Source organism: Protopterus annectens, chromosome 14.part0, assembly GCF_019279795.1.
Source record: "Protopterus annectens isolate FY-2018-M chromosome 14.part0, PAN1.0, whole genome shotgun sequence".
Classification (NCBI taxonomy): Eukaryota; Metazoa; Chordata; order Ceratodontiformes; family Protopteridae; genus Protopterus; species Protopterus annectens.
In genome coordinates, this window is record NC_056748.1 from 177703095 (window position 1) to 177729814 (window position 26720).

The following is a 26720-nucleotide window of genomic DNA, read 5'->3' on the forward strand; positions in this document are numbered from 1 at the left end:
TCTGAAAGGGGGATGTTGTAACCTCGGGTAATGATCCTCTGCACCCATTTGTCCATCGTTATTTCTAGCCAGGCAGATTGGTACAGGGATAATCATCCCCTGACTGCCTCCAGAGGAAGGCAATCGGCCCTCTTCTCAGGAGCACTGATAGGAGTCACCAGGGAAAAAGTCTCTGGAACCCTGATTCTGCAGGCCATTTCTGCCTCTTGAACAGCGTCTTCCATTATTACTCCACCTCTGCCCCCGGGGGAAGTCACTGCCACGTGAGTCCTAGAAGGTCCTGGGGTCTTTCTGAACCATAACCTACCACTTCTCTGGTTACTGGAATAAGGTAATTGAGAAGTGGAAAAGGATACACCCACGACAGAAAGGGTCTTCCCATCTTTCTCACATCTGGCTAGAGTCTCTAACTTTGGAGCCAAACAGGGATGATTCGTCAAATGGAGCATTGATGAAAGAAGACTTAAAGGGCTCTGTGAAATCACACAAGCACATCCAAGTGCTTCTCCTGATGGCTACGCCTGAACCTGCTGTTTTTGTCCCTTTAGCAGCATGAGCAATTAGCTTCACAGGCGAACTGGAAATTGATTCTATGGTGTAGAGCTGAAAAGCAACTTTAGTCTCAAACTCCCTTCAGCTACTACTCCTGAAAGAGCATCTGAAAGCTCTTTAATCAGATCTCTTTGAAGGCTGGTAAAATGTGCTACATAGTTAAAGGACCTGAGAGCGAAGGTCGATGAAGCATATACACACTTACCAAATCTATCCATAATCCTAGACTCTATTAGGAGGCTGGACAGCAGGACTTTTCATCAGCAAGTTTCTTTTTAGTCGACGCCACAACCACAATGGTGTCAACAGGAATACCTTTGGCCCAGTGCTGCACATCTTTAGGGGCAGAGAGAATGTGATCAGGCTTCTTGAGAGTCAGGTATCTTCCAAGCCCACTGAGCAATCAACTTAAGATAGTCAATGGGAGGAGAACTCCAAGAGGTATAGGGCTGGGCATGAAAAGTCTCTAGGTATACCAATTTCTCTGAAAGAGGTTGAATGGTAGTCAAGACACCTCTTTAAGGATTTCTAGAATGTCCCCAAAGGAAACATCTTTTGAAGGTGACTTAGGGGAACCTTCCCCTTCAGTGAAATCAGTACCTTCTGTGAAGGACTCTTCAGGGGGAGTCCCAAGTGCTTCCTCTTGCACTTTTTCTTCGAAGGTACCTCTTCAGTGGGATGCTCCGGAGAGATCTCCGAAGACAACTTAACAGGAGAGGTTTGGTCCTGAGACTTGTGCCATCTGTCCCAGGGTAGAGACCGATGGACGCTCCAGTCAAGGGGATGGACATGATGTTTGGTCCAACAGGGAAGGCATAGAATGCTTGTCTGCAATGGACAAGGTCCTCTCCATAGCCTGGATGGCAGGTCCCCCTGTAGAGGGACAGGAGCCCAGAACTGAAATAGACTCCTTCAGAACCATGGTCCCACCCCGCACGGAGGCTGTCCACGACATAGAAGTAGGGGCCAAGCTTACATATGTCGATGCACCAAGGGGCATGGAAGGTTCCAAAAGTATCAGAGTTGAACCATGCCCCCCCTGGAATTGACAACAAATCCCCAACCCTGGGAGGTCTCTGGTTCACAGGAAGCAGAAGAACTCAGGGTAACTATTGGTGTCAGAGAATGAGCTCTGGCCAGCACCAAAACAGTCGGAGCTAGAAATGTCAGCACCAGGGGCTCCGAAACCTCAGCTGGAGACGAAGAAGGAATATGCACGAGGGTAGAAGAAGGTCCATGCATATTCCAGAGCTGACAAGTCACGAACCATGGATGGATGTGTAATCCTCTCACAGTCAGGAGCTGGTCCACCAGTCTCATAAAATCTAACTTTGATAAACTCTTGGTGGACCAAACATAGGAGGCCAGTGGAGACCTTGGTGGCCATACCTCCAAAAAAGGCTTGGGAGGACAGTCCGCAAATGGATCAATCAAGGGAGAGTAAGTTGTATGGGGTAAAATTATTATCTGAGGGTCCTTAGGTTGGTATTGAAAGGATAGTTTTCTGTACTGATACTGGTACTGAAGAGGTTGGTGCAGCTGGCACCAAGGGATGAGTATCTTGGCCCACCGGTGTCGAGGAGGCTGTCAGCACTGTGGGAGATTTGGCCATTTTAGAAGGCGGTTCAGAGGAACTTTTCAAAACAGAGTGACTCCGCTTTTTAGGTTTCCAAGAAGATGAAGAGTAGGAAAGTACAGTTGTGTACCTACCATAAATGTAGATGTTCGAGTGTATTCACTGTTGCAGTCATTACACTTGGGTTATCCGCCGGCAGGCTACCCGCAGTCGGCCCGAGTTCCAAAGTCTTGGTCCAGCGTCTGTTGCTGTCGCCTCTTCCCTGAAGTCAGTACACCAGGGGTATAAAAGATGCAACTGACGCCATTTTCTTCAGTCTTTCTTGCCCCAGATGTCAGGTGCTCCCAGATAGGAAGGCTGAAAAAATAAAATTATGCCAGAAAGCATGCATGTACTAAAATAAACATTTCCTTCATCTACAAGCAAATACACCACATAGGTTGTATAGAGTTGAGAAGTACAGAGAAGTCCCAGCAAAGTAAAGGGGGATGGTGGGTGGGTAACCAGGACTGCAACAGTACATTTATGGTAGGTACACAACTGTACTATGTTCATCGTGTTTCACTGTTGCAGTCATTACACTTGGGTTGAATCCCAAAGCTGAGGTTGGGCGGCTGGGTCTAGATTGGATATGGAGAGGCTACCAGGCCCTGCAGGACTGCAGTGGCAAAGCCTGCTCTGGATTTAGAGTAGAGAGGCAAGTGGTAGTGCTTGGTGAAAGTGTGCACTAAGCTCCAGGTTGCAGCTTCTAATATGTCTTTGGTTGGTACTCCTCTGAGAAAGGCTGCTGAAGTGGCTGTTGCTCTGGTAGAATGTGACCTAATGACCTTGGGCACTGATTTGCCATGTTATGCATAACAGAAGCGGATGCAGTGTCCTATCCATTTTGAAATTGTCTGCTTTGTGATAGGTTTTCCTTGTGATCCTTCAGCATAGGCTACAAACAGTTGCTCAGTTTTTCTGAAGGTTTTTGTTTTGTCCAAGTAGAATCGTAGCTGTCTGTGTATATCCAAAGCGAAGTCTCTCCCCTCTATTCTGGGGATTTGGGTAGAAGGTTGGTAAATGAATGGTTTGGTTCAGGGCCACATTGGAAACTACTTTTGGCATGAATGTTGGGTTTGTCCTGACAGAAACCCTGTCCTGGTGAAAAATGATGAAAGGTTCCACAGCCATTAATGCCTGTAACTCTGATAATCTTCTTGCTGAAGTTATTGCTAGGAGCAGAGCAGTTTTCCATGATAAAAATTTTATATCAGCTGTGCTGGCTGGTTCAAAAGGAGATAGTGTGAGTATTTCTAAAACAAAATTGAGATCCCAAGTTGGCACTGGTGCTCTCCTTGGGGGTCTTATGTTTTTTGCCCCTCTGAGGTACTGTCTTAGTAGAGGATGTGAAAAAATAGGGGGATCCGTTTTGTAATGAGCTGAAATGGCAGAGGCATGGATTTTAATTAATGAGAAAGACAGGCCTTTGTCCAGAATCTTAGTCAGGTGTTGTAAAATCTGAGGTATATTTGGAACAAGTGGGTCGAGCCCTTGTGCCTGGTTCCAAGCACAGAATCTCTTCCATTTTTCTGCATACGATTTCCTAGTGCTGGGCCTCATGGCATCTAAAATGACATTGATAACAGCATTAGAGAGAGGTGCAGTCTGAGTGGCTACATTATCTGCCATGCTGCCAAATTTAAGGTTCTGAGTTGACTGTGCAGAATTGGATTGTTTTCTTGAGTCAGAAGAGGAGGAATTTGAGGTAAAGGCCAAGCTGGGCCCTGAGACAAGTTTTTTAGGATTGGCTACCAGTGCTGGCGTGGCCAGTCTGGGGCAATCAGAATCATTTTTGGCCTTTCTTGTCTGACTTTTAGGAGCACCTTGGTAAGAAGAGGCATTGGTGGGAAGGCATAGACTGTCAGAGCTTTCCAGCTGAATGATAGAGCATCCACTTTCCATGCTTGGGGGGGGGTGATAAGTTCTTGTGCAGAATTTCTGAAGTTGGAAATTGTGAGGGGAGGCAAAAAGATCTATGTCTGGGCGTCCCCATTTCCTTGTTATCATGCTGTACACCTGTGGATTTAGTTTCCATTAGTGAGGGTCCATTAGATTTCTACTTAGTTCGTCTGCCAGTGTATTTTTTGTTCCTGGCAGGAATTGTGCCTGCAGATGTACCTGATAGGTTAGTGCTGTGTTCCACAAAGTCATGGCTTGCCTGCATAGGGGGTAGGAATGTGAGCCCCCTTGCTTGTTTATGTACCACATAACTGTGGTACTGTCCGTCTTTATTAGCAGTTGTCCTGGATGTAGTAGGTCCTTGAAAGCTGTCAGGGCATTCTGTACTGCTAGCATCTCTATCTTATTGATGTGAAGATGCATCTGTTCCTTGGGCCACGTGCCCGGAATACATTTCCCTGCCATATGTGCCCCCCAGGCATAATCCAATGCATCCGTTCTTACTGTCTGCCTGGCTGTGGGTAAGGTGAAAGGCTGTCCCTTGTTGTGGTGACAGGCCTGGGACCACCATTGAAACTCCTGTTGTAGGCAGGGAATTAAAGTTACGATTGCCTCCAGGCTGTGACAATGTTGAGTCCAAACACTTTTTAGGTACCATTGTAGTTTCCTCATATGCAGTCTTGCATATGGAATTAGTAGAATGCAGGATGCCATGAAGCCCAGGGCCTGCAGATTTTTTCTTGCAGGGAGCTGGTTGCCATCAGTTTAAAGTATTGAGTCAGTTGCCTTTGTTTGTCTGGTGTGAGATAAGCCATCTGGGCAGTTGTATTTAAGCTTGCACCCAGGAATATTATCTCTTGAGAGGGCACTAGTTTTGATTTCTTTTCGTTTACTGTGTACCCTAGGCAAATTAGTAATCTTTTTATAAACGCCAGATGCTTTAGTAGAATGTTCTTGCTCTCTGCTTGAATAAGGCAGTCGTCCAAGTAGGGATATATTTGAATTCCTTTTTGTCTGCAAAATGCAATTACTGGTGTCAGGCATTTTGTGAAGACCCTGGGTGCAGTAGATAAGCCAAAGGGCAGTGCAGAGAATTGGTAATGCATTGAGTCTGCTATGAATCTGAGGTATCATCTGCAAGTTTGTCTGATTGGGACATGCAGGTATGCCTCCTTGATGTCCAAAGTAACTAGCCAAGCCTTCTTGCCCAGCATGGGTAGAAGCTGCTGTAGTGTTAACATTTTGAATTTTGGAACATCCAGGAAAGTATTTAGGATTGACAGGTCCAGTATTGGTCTCCAGGCTTTGTCCTTTCTGGGTACTAAGAAAAGTCTTGAGTAAAATCCTTGCCCCTGTTCTTGCTGTGGTTCTCTTTGAATAGCTCCCATGTCCATGAGAGCAGCAATTTGTTTTTGCGCCTCTGCCTATTGGTTCAGTGGCAGGTCTGGCATACCTCTTGATTTTCGAAGAGTGTATAAATGGAACCTGTAACCTTGAGAAACAATATTCAGTACCCATTTGTCCTGGGTGATTATGTGCCAATTTTTTGAGGAAAGTGCTAGCTTTCCCCCTAGGGGTGCTGCCAAAAGGTAAGTGCTTGGCATCTGTAGAGGGCAGTCATTTGGACCGTTTCCTATAAGGTTGTGATTTGTCTTCCCCTCCTTTGGGGGCTGAAGCACCCCATTGTTTAAGTCTGTAGGAGCCTTGGGGCCGAGATCTGCCTCTTGGGCGTCTAACTGCCTCTTTGTGGCCTGTCTGACACTGGAAAGGACCAATTTTTTGAAGGCCAGTTTCTGCTAAACCTGGGTGGTTGAACCTGTAAGAAATCCTTTACTGTCTGCATTGATTTTGCTTTATCCTCCATTTTCTTTAACACCTCTTCTGCCTTAACACCAAACAAAGTATCATGCTGTAGTGGAGCATCCAATAATTTAACTTTAACATGGTCAGGTAAACGTTGTTCTTTCAACCAAGCATGCCTTTGAATAACAGAGCCTGTAACTGCGGCTCTACAAGTCGTCTCTAATGAATCAAAACCACATTGTAAAGTATGCTTTCCCACTTGTTCAGCTGCATGCAATAAATCCTGCATTTCCTTACTGTCAGGACTTTGAGATTGAAACCATTTTCTGCTTTAACAATGACATGAGATACTGTTGATATTTAAGCATGTGAAACTGGTAATTTAAAGCCCTTACAGCTATAGTAGCAGAAGTGTAAACTTTTTTCCCCCCATCTGTCCAGAGCTCTGGAATCTCTATCCGATACACAGGATTGTTAGCAGTGGAAGCCTTAACCCCTTTAGGACCCTGAGAAATTGTTTCTGGATCTGCAGCAGGGTTTTTGTAAAGAAATTTATGAGAGTCAGGGACCCTGTAGTACCTGTCAGGCTTGACTGGTGCAGGGGGTAAAGAATCAGGAGTCAGACTGGATTCAGAAAAAAACATCAACAATATCAAGCACAGGGGGAATAGCCAGGGGCATGTGCTGGGGCAATAAAAGAAAGTCTTTAAGCCTTTTCTTGGATTCTGAATAATCCTGGCTCTCCCAATGGAAATGCTCCCTCATGGTGTACAGGGTTTCCCCAAAGGAGTAATCCTCAGGCGGAGAGGCTGAAGGTATAGACTCTTCTGCATCAGAGTCCTCATAGGGAGGGAGAGAGTATCCCTGGTCAGAAGAAGAATCAGAGGAAATAGAAACCTGGTCAAAAGAATCATAATCAGTGTCTTGCCTAGGCTTTTTGTCAGGAGGGGGACGGGAACCCCTGATTAAAGTAATTAGGTCTTCGGCTATTTTAAGCATCTGTTTCTTTGGCATGGATGACTGTTCAGTAGAATGCTGTACTTGTTTATTTGTCTTTAATGGTGTTTTTAACTTTGCCTTGGCTGCTGTAGTGGGCTTAATTGTAAGCTGTGAAGGTCTGAAAACACCCTCATAAGCCGATGCCTGCTCAGCGGCTCTGGACCCATCTGAGGGAATAGTTTCCGTAGGCCCAATATCTTGAGTTTCCACAGGCCTCGGTGTCTCCACGTGGCTGTCGGTTAAGGCCTGTGGCTCTGAGGTAGCAGGTGTCAGGGGACTGAGAAAGCGCCTCATTGAGAACTGGCGAACCGGCGACTGGCCTAGAAGAGGCTTCGTCGGTTTTGGACCTCTGATGCCTGTCCTTTTCTTTGTCTTTGCGTTTTTTATAAATTCTGGTTGTCGGTTGTTCCAATGGCATTATGTAATTAAACCTTCAGCCAAAATAATGTAAAACAAAATCAAACCGACGTTTAATGGTGCGTTTCTTGAATCTAGCACAAAACCGACAACTAGTAACGTTGTGGTCAGGGCCTAGGCAAGGAATACAGTAAGAGTGAAAGTCCTTATGAGGTATTTGCTTCCCACAAGGAATACAATTATTAACTTTTACTGACATCAGTCTGGAGCAAGAAAAAGTTTCCCCAACGGGGTACTTAGCTTTATTGAAGACTTCGGTTCTGAAACTCAATTTAGAAAATTTCAGTAGTCGGCCGACCAGCACTTGTGAACTGCTTTTGCTTCAGGCAACACGCATCAAGAAAGATTGAAGAAAATGGCGTCAGTTGCATCTTTTATACCCCTGCGCATTGACGTCAGGGCAGAGGCGACAGCAACCGACACCGGACCAAGACTTTGGAACTCGAGCCGACTGCGGGTAGCCTGCCGGCAGATAACTCAAGTGTAATGACTGCAACAGTGAAACACGATGAACATCTGGCTTCTGTCTTCGGACCAGACAGTGCCTCTTCAAAATCAGATTTAAGTAGGCCTTTCAAGATCAACTTGTTTTTGAAATCTATCAGGGTTCTGGAACCGAACTCATAACAGATCTCACAGTCTTCCTGTAAAAGGACCGCACCGAGACAATACACACACAGAGTGTGCCCATCGGAGTTAGGCATGTTTGTCACATTTTTGGCACCTCTTGAAACCAGAGGTACCTTTAGAGGGTTTGTCGGCCATAATGTAAAAACGAAGGCACCTTATACACAGATTCACACACACAGACTGAAGTAAAAAAAAAAAAAGTTTTTTTTTGTTTGTTTGTTTTTTTTTAAGTGCATTAAAGAAAAGAAAAGGAGGAGAAGGGAGCTACCAATGATGGTATGAGATGTTACATGAATGTAAAAGGGGAGGAAAGTACCAACGGTACTTGAGTCTACCTAACAGTAAGGGGGAGAGAAAAACGCACTCATGCACAAGCTAAAAGATATCTAAAGGAGTGGGGCAGTACTGATAGAAATAAAAGATAAAATTTAGAGATAGAATAAGGGAGAAAAAATGACACAGAATAAAACACCAACGCTCGAGAGATTGGATAGAACACATCTGGCACTACGAAGTGGCAAACGAGATCTGAGGTAATTTGGTGAGGGGCATTGTGGATAGAGCTTAGCTCGAGTTTTTGGAAAGCATGAGCTGGAATAACGCCCAAGTTGGTTCCAAAGCTCAGAACCGAGCCTACATTCAGGGATTATGTGAAGACTGACAGCATCAGATCTATTGTTCTTATGTATAACCTTGGTTCAATCTCACCTTCTTGCAGGGCAGCAAAACAAAAGGAAATTCTTCTTTAAATGGACTATGCACTCTTGCTTGCTACCCATTCCGCAGTCCACAACTGCAAGAAACTGCAAAGTCCAGGAAAGCATATATGCTCATAGCACCTTAAGTACCACTGCAGTGCAATGCTGAGATTGTGTTTTCCTGCACTTCTAATCTCCTATTGTATATACTGTTATTTATGCTCTAGAATGTAAATCTCTTTCGCGAACAGTTCATAGGTTCTCCTTAGTGCAGCTCCCTGCACCACTAGATACTACAGAACTAGGGACCTTGTCCTAATAAAGAGATCCAGAACAACTTCTGAGTCAGGAATCCACTTTTCTCCATGCTGGGACTAAAAAGTGCAGTTGCGTACACTTACCATAAATGTAGATGTTCGAGTGTATTCGCTGTTGCAGTCATCACAATTGGGTTATCTGCCTGCAGGTAGCCCTCAGATGGCCCAAATACCAGAGTCTTGGGATTTCTGCATCAGATGCTGTCGCCTCTTCCATGACATCAGGTCAGGGGTATAAAACATGCAGCCAACACCATTACATCAGTTTTTCTTACCCCCAAAATAGGAAGCAATTACATGGTGTGGACACCTCCAGTAAAAAGTAAATACCATTGCCATAAGATATGGCCAAAAAAGAGGATAGGTAGAAAGTATAGATAAGTCAGGGGGCTGGAGGGAGGGTAACCAGGACTGCAACAGTGAATACACTTGAACATCTACACTTATGGTAAGTGTACACAACTGTACTATGTTCTTTGTGTTTCACTGCTGCAGTCATTAGACTTGGGTTGATTCCCAAAGCTGAAGAAGGGTGGAGGCAGTCAAGAAGTACTAGGGCTGGCTAGCAGGCATTGTAAGACTGCTGTAGCAAATCCAGTTCTAGATTTAGAAAAGATAGGCAAGTGGTAATTCTTAGTGAAGGTGTGTACAAAACTCCAGGTTGCAGCTTCCAGGATGTCCCTGGGAAGGACTCCACTGAGAAATGCTGTAGAGTTTGAGGTAGCCCTAGTGGAATGGGTTCTGATCCCTGTGGGGTAGGTTTTCCATGGTGTTTGTAGCAGAAGTGGTTGCAGTGTGCTATCCATTTGGAGATGATTTGCTTTGAAATGGCCTTGCCCTCTGCCCCTGTAGCAAAGCTGACTAGCAGCTGGTCAGATTATCTGAAAGGTTTAGTCCCGTCAAGGTAGAACCTAAGCTGTCTGTGCACATCCAAGGACTGCAGGATCCTTTCCCCTTTATTCTGAGGATTAGGAAAAAAGGTGGGTAAAATGGATGGATTGGTTTATTTACTTATTTTATTTTAAATTTGTTTACCGGGATAGTCCGACTGGATACATGTCCATTTTCAGCGGAGGCCCGGGGAGAAAAGCTCCACAAAGACAAACTTACATAGATTACACAGAAGTTGGCAAACAATTACAAAAGCAACGTGATCATATACAATGGGTTAGTAGTGTTCCCTAGTAGGGACTCACAATTGTCATGGACAGAATTAAAAGTAAGAGACATCAGAATGGAAGCAGAGCTTGCTGAAGTAGTTACAAGTTATAATTGCAGAATATGCTTTTAGTTTATAACTTAATCAGGGTTGGTACATGGGCATAGCCAATTCACTTTGAGATCCTGCTTGAGGTTTTCTATGAAGAGACTTTTGGAGGATTGTAGGGTTATATAGTTTGGCAACGAATTCCAGGTTTTGCCAATGAAGTTGGCAAACCGGGATTCACCACAGAGTTATTAGCTTTGTGGGTTTGGACCAGTAGTTTATCGTCTGACCGTAGGGATCTTAGATTGCTATATAGCTTAATAATATTTTTTTAAGTGAGGGGTATCCTCAGGGTGGTACAAAATTTTGTGCGCTATTAAGAGTTGATTGAATTGAATTAAGCTGGGCAGTTCTAGCCACTCTAGTTGTTTAAGGTTCTGGCAGTGGTGGATTCTATAGGTGGAGCCAGTGGCTTTAAAGCCACACTAGATACCACCTTGGGAATAAAAGATGGGTTAGTCCTGAGGGAAACCCTGTCCGCATGGAAGACAATGAAGGGTTCCATGGCCATAAGGGCCTGCAACTCAGACACTCTTCTTGCGGAGGTGATGGCTAGATGTAAGGCTGTTTTCCAAGAGAGGAAATTTAACTCTGCTGTAGCAGCAGGCTCAAAAGGGGGAAGCATGTGCTTTTCTAGTACAAAGTTAAGGTCCCAGGCAGGAGTGGGAGATCTCCTCGGGGGTCTTAAGTTTTTAGCTCCTCTCAGGAACTGTTTGACCAGCGGGTGAGAAAAGAGGGGTGGCTCAGTACTGTAATGAGCTGAAATGGCAGAGGCATGAATCTTAACTGAAGAGAAGGATAGGCCTTTGTGGAGCAGCTCTGCTAGGTAATCTAGGATTTGAGGTAAGGTGGGCACAGTTGTCTCCTTACCCTGAGACTGGCTCCAAGAACAGTATCTTTTCCACTTTTCTGAATAGGATTACCCAGTACTAGACCTCCTGGCCTCAAGGATGACATCCAGCACCTGTTTGCTGAGGGTTGGTGGTGATGCATTCAGGGAATAAGCCTGGCTGCTAGGTTGAGTTTGCAGCAGAGGATGCAAAATCTGGCTCTCCTGCTGGGATAGCAGAGAGGGGGTCTGATGCAGGTGTCAAGGTGGCACTGCTGTCAGCCTGCATAAAAGTGGGTACCAGTGCTGGCGTGGCCAGTCTGGTGCAATCAGGATTGTCCTTGGCCTGTCCTGTTTGATCTTGAGTAGTACTTTCAAGAGGAGGGGCAGAGGGGGAAAGGCATAGATTGAGAGGTTTTCCCATGTAAAGGAAAGGGCATCCACTTTCCATACTTGGCTGTGGGGAGTTCTGGTGCAACATTTGCTCAATTGATGGTTTTGGGTGGAAGCAAAGAGATCCACCTCTGGTGTTCCGCACCTGAGGATTAGAAGCTTGAATGTGTTGGGTTCCAGTTTCCACTCGTGCAGGTCCTTTAGATTTCTGCTTAAATCGTCTACCAGTGAATTTTCTTTGCCTGACAGGAACTGAGCTTGCAGGTGCACTTGACTGCTCAAGGCTGTGTTCCACAGTGCCATGGCTAACCTGCAGAGTGGGTAGGAATGAGTTCCCCCCTGCTTACGTACCACGACTGTGGTATTGTCTGTCTTTATCAAGAGTTGTCCTGGAAGGATAAGGTATTTGAAGGCTGTCAGTGCATTCTGTACAGCTAACATTGGAATCCTCTGCATTTGAATCCTCATAGGTAGATAAGGGTATGCCCTAGTAATCAGAGGGGTCAGAGTCATCGGACTCATGATCTGTAGAATCAGAAGGAAAATCAATTCTTTGTCTTTTAGAGGGGGAAGGCTTGCTTCCCCTGATTAAAGTAATAAGGTCTTCAGCCATTCTAAGCATTTGTTTCTGTGGCATGGGAGCTTGAGAATGCGCTTTGGTCGTCTGTTTCCTAGGCGTAGTGCGAACTCTGGGCCTGAGAAATTTGATACTTTTAGTCAGAAACGAAGTAGTCAGTTTAATATGATCAGAAGGTCTGAATACATCCTCAGAAGCCGGTGCCTGCACAGCGGCTCCGGACCTATCCAAGGTAGAGACATCCGCAGGTTCCATAGTCGAAGAAGCATCTCACGGCATACCAGACTCCGAATGGGTCTCAGTAGAGGCCTGCGAATCTGTAGAAGCGGGTATCCGGGGCTGTGAAAGCGCCTCACTGAGTACCGGCGGACTGGCGACTAGATTAGCGGGAAGCATCGTCGGCAGTTTTGGACCCCTTACATTTTTTCGGAAGATCGGTAGTCGGATTGCTTACCAAAGCCATTTCGGAATACGGAGAATGAGAGCGAAAGAATTTAGCGACAGATATCCTGACGACAAATAGTTTGGACGGTGAACCGGGCACAAACCGACAGCAAGGAACGTCGTGGTCTGGGCCTAAACAGGTGACGCAGTAAGAATGAAAATCTCTGAGGTATTTGCTTTCCCCAGGCAAGACAATTGTTAACTTTTTCTGACATCTGTCAGAGCAAGAAAAAAGGATCCCCAACGGGGTACTTAGCTTTAGAAGACTTCAGGTTTGAAACTCGAATAATGAAAATTTCAGGTAGCGGCCGACCGGCACTTGTGAACTGCTTCTGCTTCGGGCTCTGCTCAGGAAGAAAAGTTGATGTAATGGTATCGGCTGCATGTTTTATACCCCTGACGACCTGATGTCATGGAAGAGGCGACAGCATCCGACGCAGAAATCCCAAGACTCTGGTATTCGAGCTGACTGAGGGCTACCTGCAGGCAGATAACCTAAGTGTGATGACTACAACAGTGAAACACTTAGAACATCATGGAATTCTTTCTTCTAACGTCTTTGTTAATCACCTTCCTAACAGAGGAAGGCATCTGCACCTGGTTCTCTATCACGTTTACTCCTATTACTAGACAATATACAGCAGCTGTTAATCTGTCGTGTTGCTTCTGATGTATAATGAACATTGCATTTAAATCTTTCATGTTCCTGGTACATTTGGAAAGTTTGTATATTAACACAATCGTAAGGTTCCACAGAATAAGAATTTTTTTTTTTCTTCAGGAAGTTGCTGAAATGGGTCCTTTGCATATCGGTCCATTCTCCCATCAACACTCAAACAACATGCATCAAAAATATATCAGTTACTAAGTGACATACCAAAACCATAACACCCCATGTCTATTGTGTTTCTCAGACCAAAAGAATTGTATACAATGAAGATCTCTCTTGTCAGAATACAATGAAGTACCTTGGTTTATACTATATAATCAGTGGATCGAAAATTGTGTTTAGCTTTTAGGTCACTCCATCATGAGGAGCTTCGATTACTTTATGTGGAAGTGCTCTATTTAAACTAGATAACTGAAGAACCTTTGCTCATACACCATTTGTGTCTCAATTTCTTGCTAAACTATGGAATAAGCTACCACTAAGACGACAACTACACAATTTAAAACTGCAGTGGTCAACTGCATGGATCTTATGTTTTTTAATTCTATAAACTCAGAACTCTGTGTTTTGAAAGGCCTTTTTATGCTTAAACGCACTTTAAAAAACAATGAAACCACTGCTACTTTTACATGGCTAGCATAAAGTAGTATCATTACTGGCAGCTTATAAATATTGCTTCCATAAAGCAAATTCAAAATAAAATACACAGATCTTCTGAAGAGCTTGATGGCTTACTAGTAATACAGAACTTCCAGTCAAATAAATTATTGACAATACCTCTGACACAAACCAAGCCACATACTTTACTAAAGATCCTTAAATTTCTGGTGTGCTTTTTGACTATACTTTTACATTATGGTAAATGCCATTCGCACCAAAAACATTACACCTTTTTCCAGATGAAGATCTCTGCAAGGCGAGCTCCTACCTGCTGCTGATCTGTTCCCTTCTTACTGTGGTTCTGTATAAAATCAACAAGCCCATGTACCACAGTCTTAACAGCATCTAATCCATCTTTCAGCTGTTCCCATGATGGTGGTGGGGCATCTGGAAAAAAATATACATGGAAAGAGAATAAAATGTCCACTTAGGAAACCAAGAATGTTTACAAACTAATGTCAGAGTGTTTCACAATCCTATAAGGAATGCTGTGTCACACATCACAAGCATCAGAAGTTCACAGAAGACATGAACAAAGTAAACAAAAGCTCAACATCTTAGGGCAATTCTGCCCCACTTCAATCTTACCTGAACTTAGAAAAATATCTGAAAACTAGTTCTCTCAAATTCTTGCATTTAATTCAGAGACACAATACATGCACAAGACAGCTTCTTTCCATACTTTAATTCCTCCAGTGCTCTATACATATCCACAGAGTAACAACTCTGACAAAAGCGAGTTGCCTGGGGGTGTAATAAGCTTACTTCTGGTACTTCAGCTTGTCAAACATGGCTTACTACAACTTAAAATTAAGCATGCTGGCTTCAACTTAATGCATATCAAATGGTTTAAAATTTATCTCTGGTAAAAGGCAAACAAATTAAACAAAAAAACTCCTTCTCTACAAAAAACATCATTCTTTCAGGTGTTCCCACAGATATGTCTTAAGACAGACACTTTCTTTTCCTTGATCAACTCCTTATCAAATGGCCTTCCTATTCAAGACCATCTTTTAAAGCTAATATAACCTTACTCCCACTTGAAACTAACAATAACCTCCTTTATAAACAACTCCAACTACAATTCAGTCCACTATTATGGGTTCTATGCCCACATGGTAATAGTTAAACCCAAGAAACCCCACACCATGCTATGCGGCATACCACTGTGGCTATCCAACAATAACCAACCAGACTTAATAGACCTTTGAAACAACGTCTTCTCAGCGAAAATTTATGAATACCTAGATATACACCACAATCAAAACCTCTCTTTCACATTTTGCACGCATAATCTTCAAGGTCCTTAAACTCAAATATACACACAAATTTGCTAGCCACCTCATCTCCAATGCACATAAAGCCATAGGGAAAATATTTAACTCCCAAAAGTTGAGTATGGCCATGAAATGATTGCCCTAGACACTTGGCAAATCTCTCAGGACAACACACACACAGACGCACACCACTCTGATCTGCTAGAAAATGCAAACTCTCTTCCTACACTGTTACTCTAAAAAAGCACAGCATTAATTTGTCATTGCTTTTTCCAACCACTGTGTATAATGCCAATAAAATTGTTTGCATACTTCTTAAACAGCTAAACTCCATGGCAACACTAATTTCATATGAGCCTAGCTTAAAATAAATGTATACAAATATGCTTTCATCAAAATTGGACCTGCTGTATAGAATGCTGTTGCTTCAAACTAAATATCCAGTCAACAATAGCTGCATATAAAAAAAATAGCCACTAGATCATTTGAAACATCTGTGTGGTTTCAAAAAACACTCAACCCTCGGCACAGTGTCCAAATTTTAGAAGCCCCTAATGTAAACATCTACACTTCCAACTCATCTACAGTATCGCCCTATACACTTTCAATCGTATTTATATCTATTTATTGTATTACTTATTTTATTTTACATTTGTTTACCGGGATAGTCCGACTGGATACATGTCCCTTTTCAGCGGAGGCCCAGGGAGAAAAGTTCCAAAAAGACATCCAACAAACTGTTAAATTTTTACAGTTTAAAACACAAATAAAAGGATTTTTACACAGATGTAAACAAACACAAAAACAGATACATAAATTATTACATTTTTACTCAGATGGAAAATTCTAGACAGTGTTGTTAAGAATGACAGGGTATTGAATGCCTAGTAGGCTAACCTGGTATTAGATCCAAGGAGATCATAGGATTTATAAGTTAAGAAACAAAGTGTAGGCAGAAGTCCTCCATGTGCACACGAGTGATGGTTAGAGTTAGTCTGGATTAGGACAAGGACATAGCCATTGTTTTTTTAAAGTACTGAATCAGACTTTTCTTGACTTGAGGTAGAGAGTTCAGATGTAAGGTTAGCAGGAAAAGAATTCCAAATTTTGCCAACAGAGTTAGCAAATAAAGATTTAATGGCTGTGTTGTTGGAGTTGAGAATTTGAACTAGTAGTCTTTCAGATGAACGAAGTGCGCTAAGGTTACTGTAGGGGGTGATGAGGTTTTTAAGTACGGGTATATTACTTGGTTGGTACAGTATCTTGTGTGCAACTATTAGTTGGTTAACCTGAAGTACGTTAGGCAGTTCAAGCCATCCTAGTAGATTTAGGTTATGACAGTGATGAGTTTGGTAGGCTGCATCGAGTGATTGTAGCTCCTAGAAAGTTTATTAAGGTCAGTTTGCTGAGGTTTGTAAATAGAGAGGAAGCATAGAGGAGGGTGGAGAGTAGATGTGTACGAGCAATTACAGTTCTGGCTAATGGCGTTAGGAAGGGCTTGATCCTATATAGTGTGTCAAGTTTTTTATTAACTGTTTTAATAGTTTTATTGATATGCAGATCAACTTAAGGTCATTATCTATTATAACTCCTAACAGTTTGGTCGAGGAATTTGGGGAAATAATGGTGCCGTTATTGGATTTTAATGTAAAGGTTATAGGGCCAGAACTGTGAGTGGGGGAGAAAAGCATCGGTTTGGTTTTATTAGGATTTAACATGAGACTACAGTTAAGGAGAAAATTTTCAACTGTGTTAAAAGTATTTTGGGATAGAATCTGCAACTCTGTAGGTGAAGTGTCAGAGCATACTAAAGTGGAGTCATCCGCATATTGAATGCATGTTGCATTTGGGATCAAATCATTAATGAAAATGGAAAATAATAGTGGACCTAGTATGGAGCCTTGGGATACTCAGAGGGTGATGGCTAAAAGGGTGGATAGTTTGCTCTGCAATGGGACAGCCTGTTGTCTACCACTGAGATATGATTGAAAACACTGGATGGCTTGGTCCTCTAGGGAGATGGATTTCAAAGTGTTTATGAGTACTTGGTGGTTTACCATATCAAAGGCTTTTGAAAGATAGAGAAAGACAGCAGAGGAAAGTTTATTATTGTTTCGGTGTTGGTTAATGACGTTAGAGAAGGAGAGAAGGGCTGAGGTTGTACTATGGAATGGTCTAAAGACATGTCGGGTGTTGGCTAGAAGATTACTATGGATAAGATAGTTCAGGAGTTGATTGTGGATGCATTTTTCCATAATTTTAGAAAAGAGTGACAGAATAGCTATGGGTCTATAGTTTGAAAGTTCAGTAGAGCTCCCCTCTTTATGGAGTGGGATGACATGGGATATCTTCCAGACGGAGGGAATGGACACTTCAGTTATAGTTCCATTGATCAGGATTGCAATGGGGTATGCTATGGCATCTGCAGCTTTTTGTAGATATTCTGCAGGGAGGAGATCAGCCGACAGGGTTGTAGGCTTTAGTTTAAGTAATTTTCGGACCAAAGATGTGCAAACTGGCTTGAAGTTAAAGGAGAGTTGGGAGCAGGGTGTAGTGGCCAGATAATATGGGCATCCATGGGGTAATTGGTTAGCTAGGTTCTGGATGGTTGTCGCAAAGAAGCTGTTAAAGGTATTGGCAATTTTTGCTGGGGGGTTTTTGGTTAGAATCTAAGGGGGTAGGAGTGGAGGACTGTCCTGGACTAAGGAGTTTGTTTATACCTACCCAAAACTTTTGTGACTTGTTTTGGCATTTTCCTTGTAGACAGTAATAGACAGTAATAGTTTTTCTTGTCTAATGTGGTGGATTTTTTTGTTTCATTTCTTAGCTGTCTGTATCCAAGTTGATCTATGGGTTTTTTTTGTGATCCTCGATGTGGCCCAAGCCCTATTTCTAAGTAGCATTTTATGCCTGGTTTCTTTGGAGAGCCAAGGAGCAACTTTTGCTTTGGTTCTAATAGTCCGTGCTGGTGCATGGGTGTCAAGGATGGATAGGAATTTGGTATTAAAGTAATTTATGGCTTCTTCAAGTGGTAATTGTTTCAGAACTGACCAATTGCAAGATTTGAGTTCATTTTGGAAATTTGTGCAGTTGAAATTCTTACTGTTCCTTATTGTTTTAAAAATGGACTGGTTGTGGAGATTAAATAGATGAGGAGGTGATCACTTACATCATCAGGCAGGGTCATTGCTGGATAATCAATGTAGGATACTGCATGTTTTCTGAAAGCCTATAATACAGATTTATGCATCATGTGAACAGTGTACGTAAACACTTCATGTAACAGTGAAAATGGTCATACTTATCAGTACATCTACTCAGCTATTCAAAGAAACATACACATATATGCACATTCATACATATGTACCATACATAATTTGAGGGGAGCCATGTGAGTGTGCACACACACAAACATAATACTAGCCATGGTAGCCAGCAATGGCCCCAAGGCTGGCAAATGAAGCCTTAGCCAAGTGAGAAGAAAATACCATCTACACCTCCGAGTATTTCTCATATACGAACGGTTATTAACGCTTTATTAATATTTTCATCTCATGAAACAAGTTCAGAGGCAAAACTTATGGAATTCTTTGACTACACAGAAAAGTCAGTAGACTTCCTGCATTTCATTAGCCACTACAACTTCAAAAAGGTAGAATTTCTAGATCTCACCATTTACAAAAAAGAAATTGATACGGTCTGCTAAATTACAGCAAACTCACAGAATAACACACCTCACATTCAGAATTCCAAATACATACTGAGGACTACAACAAGACAACTGGGAATCAATATACCCTTGACTGACTTCACTGGGACCGGAAAGGCAGGATGGTATGACTCCAAGTCCCTCATCAGTAACTGTGGAGGTATTACCTGCTTCGAGGCAAGAATGGTACAAGTAGAAGTGGCAAGGGCAGCTCATATGCATCCTCCACACTGAGGTGGTAGCCTGCTTCTTCATTAACAAGTCATCCACAATTGGCAAGAGTAAGTGGATGAGATGATTATCACCACATAACAAGATACTCTTGGAAAAAGATTTGAAAGGATACTTTAGAGCCAACATAGTTAAAATTTGTATACAAAATACAAGCAGAAGACTACAAACCAAACAGAAGAAATTATGCTGAAATGGGGCGGAGGAGTCACAAAATAAGGACAGTAGTTTTCCTGGATGCAAGCCCTTAAGAACAACCATCACAAAGAAAAAGGTTGTCATGTCTTACCATAATGTTACATCTGTGTTATCGATCTTCATCTGTTCTTGATTGATGTACTATGGTTCTGATCCTCGGAACCGATACGGCTGTTAAATATCACGCACCAGCCAAAAAACTCTAGAACTAAAGGTCTACCCATAGTGCCCCTGTGTACATTACCTCAGATTGGGTTTGCAATCTTATAGAAGGAAATAAACACACACGCATGAAGAGAGGAACTTAACCTCTATGAAGAAGCCATGTTCAAGGAACAACCTAACTGAAAAACCCAGGACAAAGATGGTTTCATCAGGAGTCCCAGGAGGGGAAGGAGAGGGGAATGTCAAGAACAAATGAAGATACACAGATGGAACGTTATGGTACGACATAACTTTTTTATCTGATGTCAGTCTTCATCCTTTCTTGACTGATGGGACAGAGTCCGCAGCTATTTCCTGGGTGGCCCTATGGAAAAATATTCCTGAGAACCATAGAACCAATGGCAGCTCTCCCCCTGGAGACAAAATCCAATTTGTAATGAGTGATGAAGGTATGTGGATTAGCCCATGTGGCTGCTGCGCAAATCTACTTCAAATGAGTGAAATCTCATCTGAACGAAACTCATATAACCCAGACCAATTACACGAACCTGCAAAACAACGAAACTTTAAAACTACAAAAGTTAAATTCTTCAAAAGAACTTACCTAATAACGCTCCCCTGCCGTAACAAAAGCAAAACAAAAAACAAACACCGCTATACCATCCTACTACTAACCTTTCCCAGAAGTCCACACTACCTTAAAGAAACAGAAGCAAGTGTATGCACATCATTCTTGCCCTCCTGCACCCCCCCCATGTGGGGGTCTCTGCCCTCCATAGCCCCGTAACTTAAATATATCAACTCCAACATCACACTGCATTGTGGAAAGGGCATATTTATTTCTAATCAGCTACTGCTGCAACTTACTGCAGGTCAGAAACTGTTGCCAAGATTTTGACATTCGATATTTTAACGTTTCGTTGTTTTGCAGTTTCGGTTAATTGGTCTTGGTTAAATAGGTTTTGTTCAAACGAGATTTCACTTATTTGAAGTAGACCCCTGCACATATCTCATCCAGGGAAGCCTTTGAAAGGAAAACAGCTGAAGTGGACATCGATCTGGTAAAATGAGCTTTCACCGGCAATGATAGTTTTAGATTGTACTACTTTAATTTATGGCAAAAACAATCTCTAAGCCATGTTGACAAAGTAACTTTACAAACAGATTAGGTTGCGCCAGGAAAGGAAATAAACAACTGTTCTGATTTCCTGAATTCTTTAGTTCTGTTGAGGTAAAAATGTAACTGCGCATGTCTAATAAGTGTAGACAGTATTCTCTTATTGGTAAAATCTGGAAAGAAGACTGGTAGGTCTATAGACTGATTTATGTTGGTACCCAAAACCATCTGTGGAAGGAAAGATGGACTGGTCCCAAGTGTAACTCTGCCCTTATGGAAAATTAAGTAGAGGGGCTTTAAACATAAGGCTTGCAATTCGGATACTTGTCTTGCAGAGGTCAGAGCTAGAAGGAAAAGTGTCTTCCAAAAGAGAAACTTCAAGTCACAAGAAGCTGCTGGTTCAAAAGGACAAAGTACCAGTGACTGTAGAACAACAGTTAGGTCCTATGGGGGTAGAGGGCCTTTAAAGGGAGGTTTACTTGAATGGTTCCCTTAAGGAAGACTTCATATAGTCTATGCGAGATTAAGGGTGTCTCTGAAGCCATTATGGAAGTTGGAGATGGCAGCTAGAATGACTAACAGTAGATGCAGAAGCTCCTTTTGTAAAAAAAAAGGCTTGCCAGAAATTTTAACACTTTCTCTACTGGTGCTGAGAAAGGGTCGAGACCATTATCACAAGCCCATATTGCAAACCCCTTCCACCGAGTGAGGTAGAATTTCTTGGTGGATAGTTTATGCGATGCTAGCAATATTTTTCTTACTGGGGATGATATATCATCATGCTTGGTGACTACTGGAATTGGTGGAACCAAGCAATCAGCTTCAGGCATTGAAGACTGGGATGTACCAGTTCCTGAGGGTAAGACAGAAGGTCTGGAAATGAGTCCAGAATCCATAGACAGTGAACTAGATGAGGCCACAGGAAGGGAATCCATATTTCACGAGGCCAGTAGGGTGCAATGAGAATTACTTGGCTTTTCAACCTGGCTGCTTTCTTTAGAAAGAGTGGATTAGAGGGAAAGGAGGAAAGGCAGAGAGAAGACCCGGGGGCCAATCGAGGAGAAGAGCATCTCTAGGGGATTCCCCCTGAGGGGGGATTAGGGCAAAGTTGTTTTGGGGTGAGGCAAAAAGATTGCAGCAAGGCTGGCCCCAGCGTGAAAAATTTTCTTCACTATCATGGAATTTAGAGACCACTCGTGAGGTAAGAGAATGCATCTGCTCAGTTTGTCCCCTATTACATTTGAACTCCCTGGGATGCGCTTTGCTATGCAAAAGCAGTTGGAGGCTCTAGCCCACTGCCACACTCGTAGGGCTTCCCGACGCAGGGGGTAGGATCTGGTTACCCCTTGCTTGTTGATGCCCCAGACTATGGACATGTCTGATTGGATTGCAATTTTTCCTTAAGGGAGGATGGAAAGAAATGCTTGCAATGCCAGAAGCACCGCCTTCATTTCCAGGACAGTGATATACGGACTGACCTCTATCGTGGACCAAGTGCCTTGGGCCGTCTGTCCCAGATAATGCCCCCCCTGCCCCCCATCTGGGAAGCATCCATGGTCACTATGGCTTTAGGTTGTGGAAGGACAAAGGGGCGGCCAATAAGAAGTTGCTCTGATTCCATCTTCCAGGATAGGTCCTTTTTGCAGCTGCTGGTGATAAATATTGGGTAGTTCATTGGGTGAGTTAGAATGGACAACTAATTTGCCAGGAATGGACCACTGATTCGCCAGCAACCTTTGCAGTAATCTCATGGGATAGGTCGTTAAAGTGACCACAGTTACCGCTGCTGCCATGGACCCTAAGGGTTTGGAGCACCTGGCAAGCTTGTACTTTGTCAGAGGTGAGGAGCGAAATGACATGAAACCTTATTTTGTTCAACTTGTGAACAAGCAGGGAGGCTAGGCAAGAGTGCGTGTTTAGACGAGCTCCGATAAATTCCATATGCTAAGAAGGAACCAATTGGAACTTTGACTGACCATTATGCCTAGATTCAAGAAAGTACAGTTTTGTACCTACCATAAATGTAGATGTTCGAGTGCTAATACAGCTGCAGTCACAACAGATGGGTTTTCCTGCCGTCAGGCGGGTCCTCGGTCGGCCGAATTCCAAAGTCTAGGTCCGGCATTGGTTGTCGTTGCTTCTTCCCTGACATCAGTGCGACAGGGGTATAAAAGAACCAGCCGACGCCATTTTCTTCAGTTTTTCTTGCCCCAGATGTCAGGTGCCCCCAGAAGGAAGGCAATACATAAATTTATGTAATAATGCAATGCAATATAATCAAAAAACAGTAGTTGCAAGCAAATACACCATAAATGAATACCCCAATCAGGTTGTATGAGGAGGCGTTAGCCAATAGGCCTGTCCCAAGTGGGAGAGGGGAAGGAGGGAGGGAGGGAAACCTGGACTGCAGCTGTATTAGCACTCTAACATCTACATTTATGGTAGGTACAAAACTGTACTATGTTCATCGTGCATACAGCTGCAGTCATAACAGATGGGTAGAATCCCAAAGCTACAAAAGGGGTGGTAGGCACTAGGTGGAACTAGGAGGAGCCAGGATGCCCTGCAAGACTGCAGTGGCAAAGCCTGCTCTAGTTTTGGAGTATAATGGTAGGTGATAGTGCTTGGAGAAGGTATGCACAGAACTCCAAGTGGCTGCTTCCAAAATATCTTTGGTAGGCACCCCTCTGTGGAAAGCTGCCGAGGTAGCTGTGGCCCTTGTGGAGTGAGATCTGATGCCTGCAGGCACAGTTTTACCATGAAAAGAGTAACAAAAGCGTATGCAGTGGGCTATCCATTTTGAGATCGTCTGTTTGGAAATTGGCTTCCCTTGAGCTCCTGTAGCATAGGACACAGAGTTGCTCTGATTTTCTGAAAGGCTTTGTTCTGTCCAAATAACACAGCTGTCTGTGGATGTCCAAGGAATGTAGTAGTCTCTCCCCTTTGTTTTGAGGATTAGGGTAAAAGGTAGGTAAGTGGATAGCCTGATTCAAAGCTACCCTGGATACCACCTTTGGCATAAAGGACGGATTAGTTCATAAGGAAACTCTGTCCTGATGGAAAATGATGAAAGGCTGCACAGCCATGAGGGCTTGTAAGTTCCGATACCCTGCGAGCTGAGGTGATAGCCAGAAGGAAGGCTGTTTTCCAGGACAAATATTGCAATTCTGTTGAGGCAGCTGGCTCAAAAGGAGGCAAGGTCAGTTTTTCTAGAATGAAATTGAGGTCCCAAGCAGGTACTGGTTGTTTCCTTGGGGGTTTTATATTCTTAGCCCCTCTAAGGAACTGTCTTAAGAGGGGTGAGAGAATAAAGGAGGATCAGTGTTGTATTCTGCAGAAATGGCTGAGGCATGGATTTTGATGGAGGAGAATGAAAGTCCACTGCTTAGCATCTCAGCTAGATACTGTAATATTTGAGGTAAATTCAGTATTCCAGGATTCTGGCCCTTTTTCTCATTCCAGGCACAAAACCGTTTCCATTTTGCGGAGTAAGCTTTTCTAGTAGAAGGCCTTCTGGCCTCCAAAATGACATCCTGCACCTCCTTGGAGAGTAGGGTCTGTTGTGAAGTTAAGGAATCTTCCATGTGGCCAGATTGAGTGTTTTCAGCTGACTGTGAAGAGTTTTGAAGCTGTGCTGAGTCAGAAGAGGCATTAGAGGTAGGGTCCATGGTGGGGAATGTGTCAGGCTCCTCAGGAGTGGGTACCAGTGTTGTCTTGGCCAGTCTGGAGCAATGAGAATCATCTTTGGTCTGTCTGCTCTGGTTTTTAATAGAACTTTGGGCAGCAGAGGAAGAGGTGGAAAGGCATAAACTGTCATTGTTGTCCAAATGAGAGTGCATCCACTCTCCAGGCCTGTGGATGAAAAGTCCTTGAGCAGAATTTTGCCAATTGGTGATTTTTGTGGGAGGCAAAGAGATCTATGTCTGGCCTTCCCCATGCTTGAATTATCTCTGTAAAAACTTGAGGATGCAACTTCCATTCGTGTGGATCTGTCATATTTCTGCTTTGGTTGTCTGCCAGCGTGTTTTCCTTGCCTGGCAAGCACTGTGCTTGAAGTTCGATTTGTAATTCCAGAGCCATGTTCCAAAGAGACATGGCCAGCCTGCATAGGGGGTATGAATGAGTTCCTCCCTGTTTGTTTATGTACCACATTACTGTGGTGTTGTCTGTCCTTATCAATAGTTGACCTGGATGCAGAAGGTCTTTGAAAGCTATAATAGCATTTATTACTGCTAGCATTTCCTTTTGATTGATGTGTAGGTGCTTTTCTTTTTGGGACCATTTGCCCTGAATGCACCGATCTGTCATGTGCGCCCCCCAGGCGTAGTCCGAGGCGTCTGTTGTGATGACTTGATTTGCTTGAGGCTTGCAGAATGGGAGACCTGTGTTTCTTTGGCATGCTTGAGCCCACCACAGAAATTCCTTTTGAAGACATGAAATCAGTGATATTATTGTTTCCAAACTGTGGCTGTGTTGAGACCATAGGTTTTTCAGGTACCACTGAAGTTTCCTCATATGCAGCTTTGCACATGGGATTAGTAGGATGCAAGATGCCATGAATCCCAGAGCCTGCAGGATTTTCCTTGCAGTCAGCCTGGTGAAATTTGCTAGTTTTCTGAAGTATTGAGTTAGTTGAACCTGTTTCTCTGGTGTGAGGTAGGCCATCTGGGTGTTTGTGTCCAAGTTGGCACCCAGGAAAATTATTGTTTGAGAGGGTATTAGCCTTGATTTCTTTTTGTTGACTGTGTATCCCAGAGAATTCAACAACATTATTACAAAAGCCAGATGTTTCAGAATTATGTGCTTGCTGTCCGCTTGGATCAGGCAGTCGTCCAAATATGGGTATATTTGTATCCCTTGAAGTCTGCAGTAGGCAATTACTGATGCCAGGCATTTCGTGAATACTCTGGGCGCAGTAGATAAGCCAAAGGGCAATGCAGAGAATTGATAATGGGTTGAACCTGCAAGAAATCTGAGGTATCTTCTGCAATCTTGTCTGATTGGGACATGCAGGTATGCCTCCTTGAGGTTCAATGTTACCAGCCAAGACTCCTTGCCCAGCATGGGAAGAAGCTGCTGTAATGTGAGCATCTTGAATTTTGGCACGAATAAAAATGTGTTTAGGATGGATAGGTCTAAAATAGGTCTCCAATCTTTTCCCTTCCTTGGTACCAGGAATAGTCTGGAGTAAAAACCTTGACCTTGTTCTTGTGTAGGTACCTCTTGAATAGCTTTCATGTCCATGAGATCTGAAATTTGTTTTTGTGCCTCTGCCCTTTGATTGTGTGGCAGGTTTGGCATGCCTCTCATTTTTGGAAGGGTGTGAAAATGGAATCTGTAGCCTCTGTTTATAATGTCCAGGATCCATTTGTCTTTTGTGACAATATGCCAATTTTTCGAAAATAATGCCAGTTTTCCGCCTAAAGGTGCTGCCATTTGAGCCTTGCTTGGCATGCAAAGGGGAAAGTCATTGGTTCTGCTTTCTGAATGGCTGTGAACTATCCTCACCACCTCTTTGTGTAGGAGATTGCCATTGTCTGCCTCTAAACGATCCTTGAGATTGCCGTCTGCCCCTCGGGTGCCTGTCTGTCCGTGGCTGGAAAGGACCAATTTTTGGAAGACCAATTTCTACTGAAACGTGGAGGTTGTAGCTGTAGGAAATCTTTCACTGTTTGCATTGATTTAGCCTTTTCCTCCATTTTCTTTAATACCTCCTCAGCTTTAACACCAAATAATACATCTTTTTGCAGAGGGGCATCTAGTAATTTAGCTTTGACATGATCTGGCAAGGTTTGCTCTTTGAGCCAGGCATGTCTACGTATGACTGATCCTGTGACAGCATCTCTACATGAGGCCTCTAAAGCATCAAAACCACATTGCAAGGTATGTTTACCCACTCGTTCTGCACTATGTATCAAATCCTGCAACTCCTTCAAGTCTGGTTGTTCAGGCTGTGACATTTTGCTTCTCAACTGTGATAACAGAAACTGTTGGTACTTTAACATATGGAACTGGCAGTTTAATGCCCTCATGGTTAAGGTGGCTGAGGTGTATACCTTTTCCCCCCACCTTTCTAAAGCTCTGGAATCTCTCTCTGAAGGTAATGGATTTTTAGCAGTGGAGGCCTTAATTCCCTTGGGGCCCTGTGAAATAGTTTCTGGGTCAGCCGCATGGCTTTTGTATAGGAATTGGTGTGAGTCAGGAACCCGGTAATACCTGTTAGGCTTGACTTGGGCTGGAGGTAAAGAGT

The 26720-nt window shown here is 43.3% G+C and overlaps 1 protein-coding gene across 1 annotated transcript in view; it reads right to left on the bottom strand.

The window, feature by feature from the left end:
• Positions 1–26720, bottom strand: part of RC3H1 (ring finger and CCCH-type domains 1) — a gene marked incomplete in the record, with an annotated part of 3590040 nt that overhangs the window by 3128011 nt on the left and 435309 nt on the right. Inside the window, 1 exon segment of the mRNA XM_044055940.1 lies at positions 14042–14160. Coding sequence (XP_043911875.1) covers positions 14042–14160 — 119 coding nt within the window.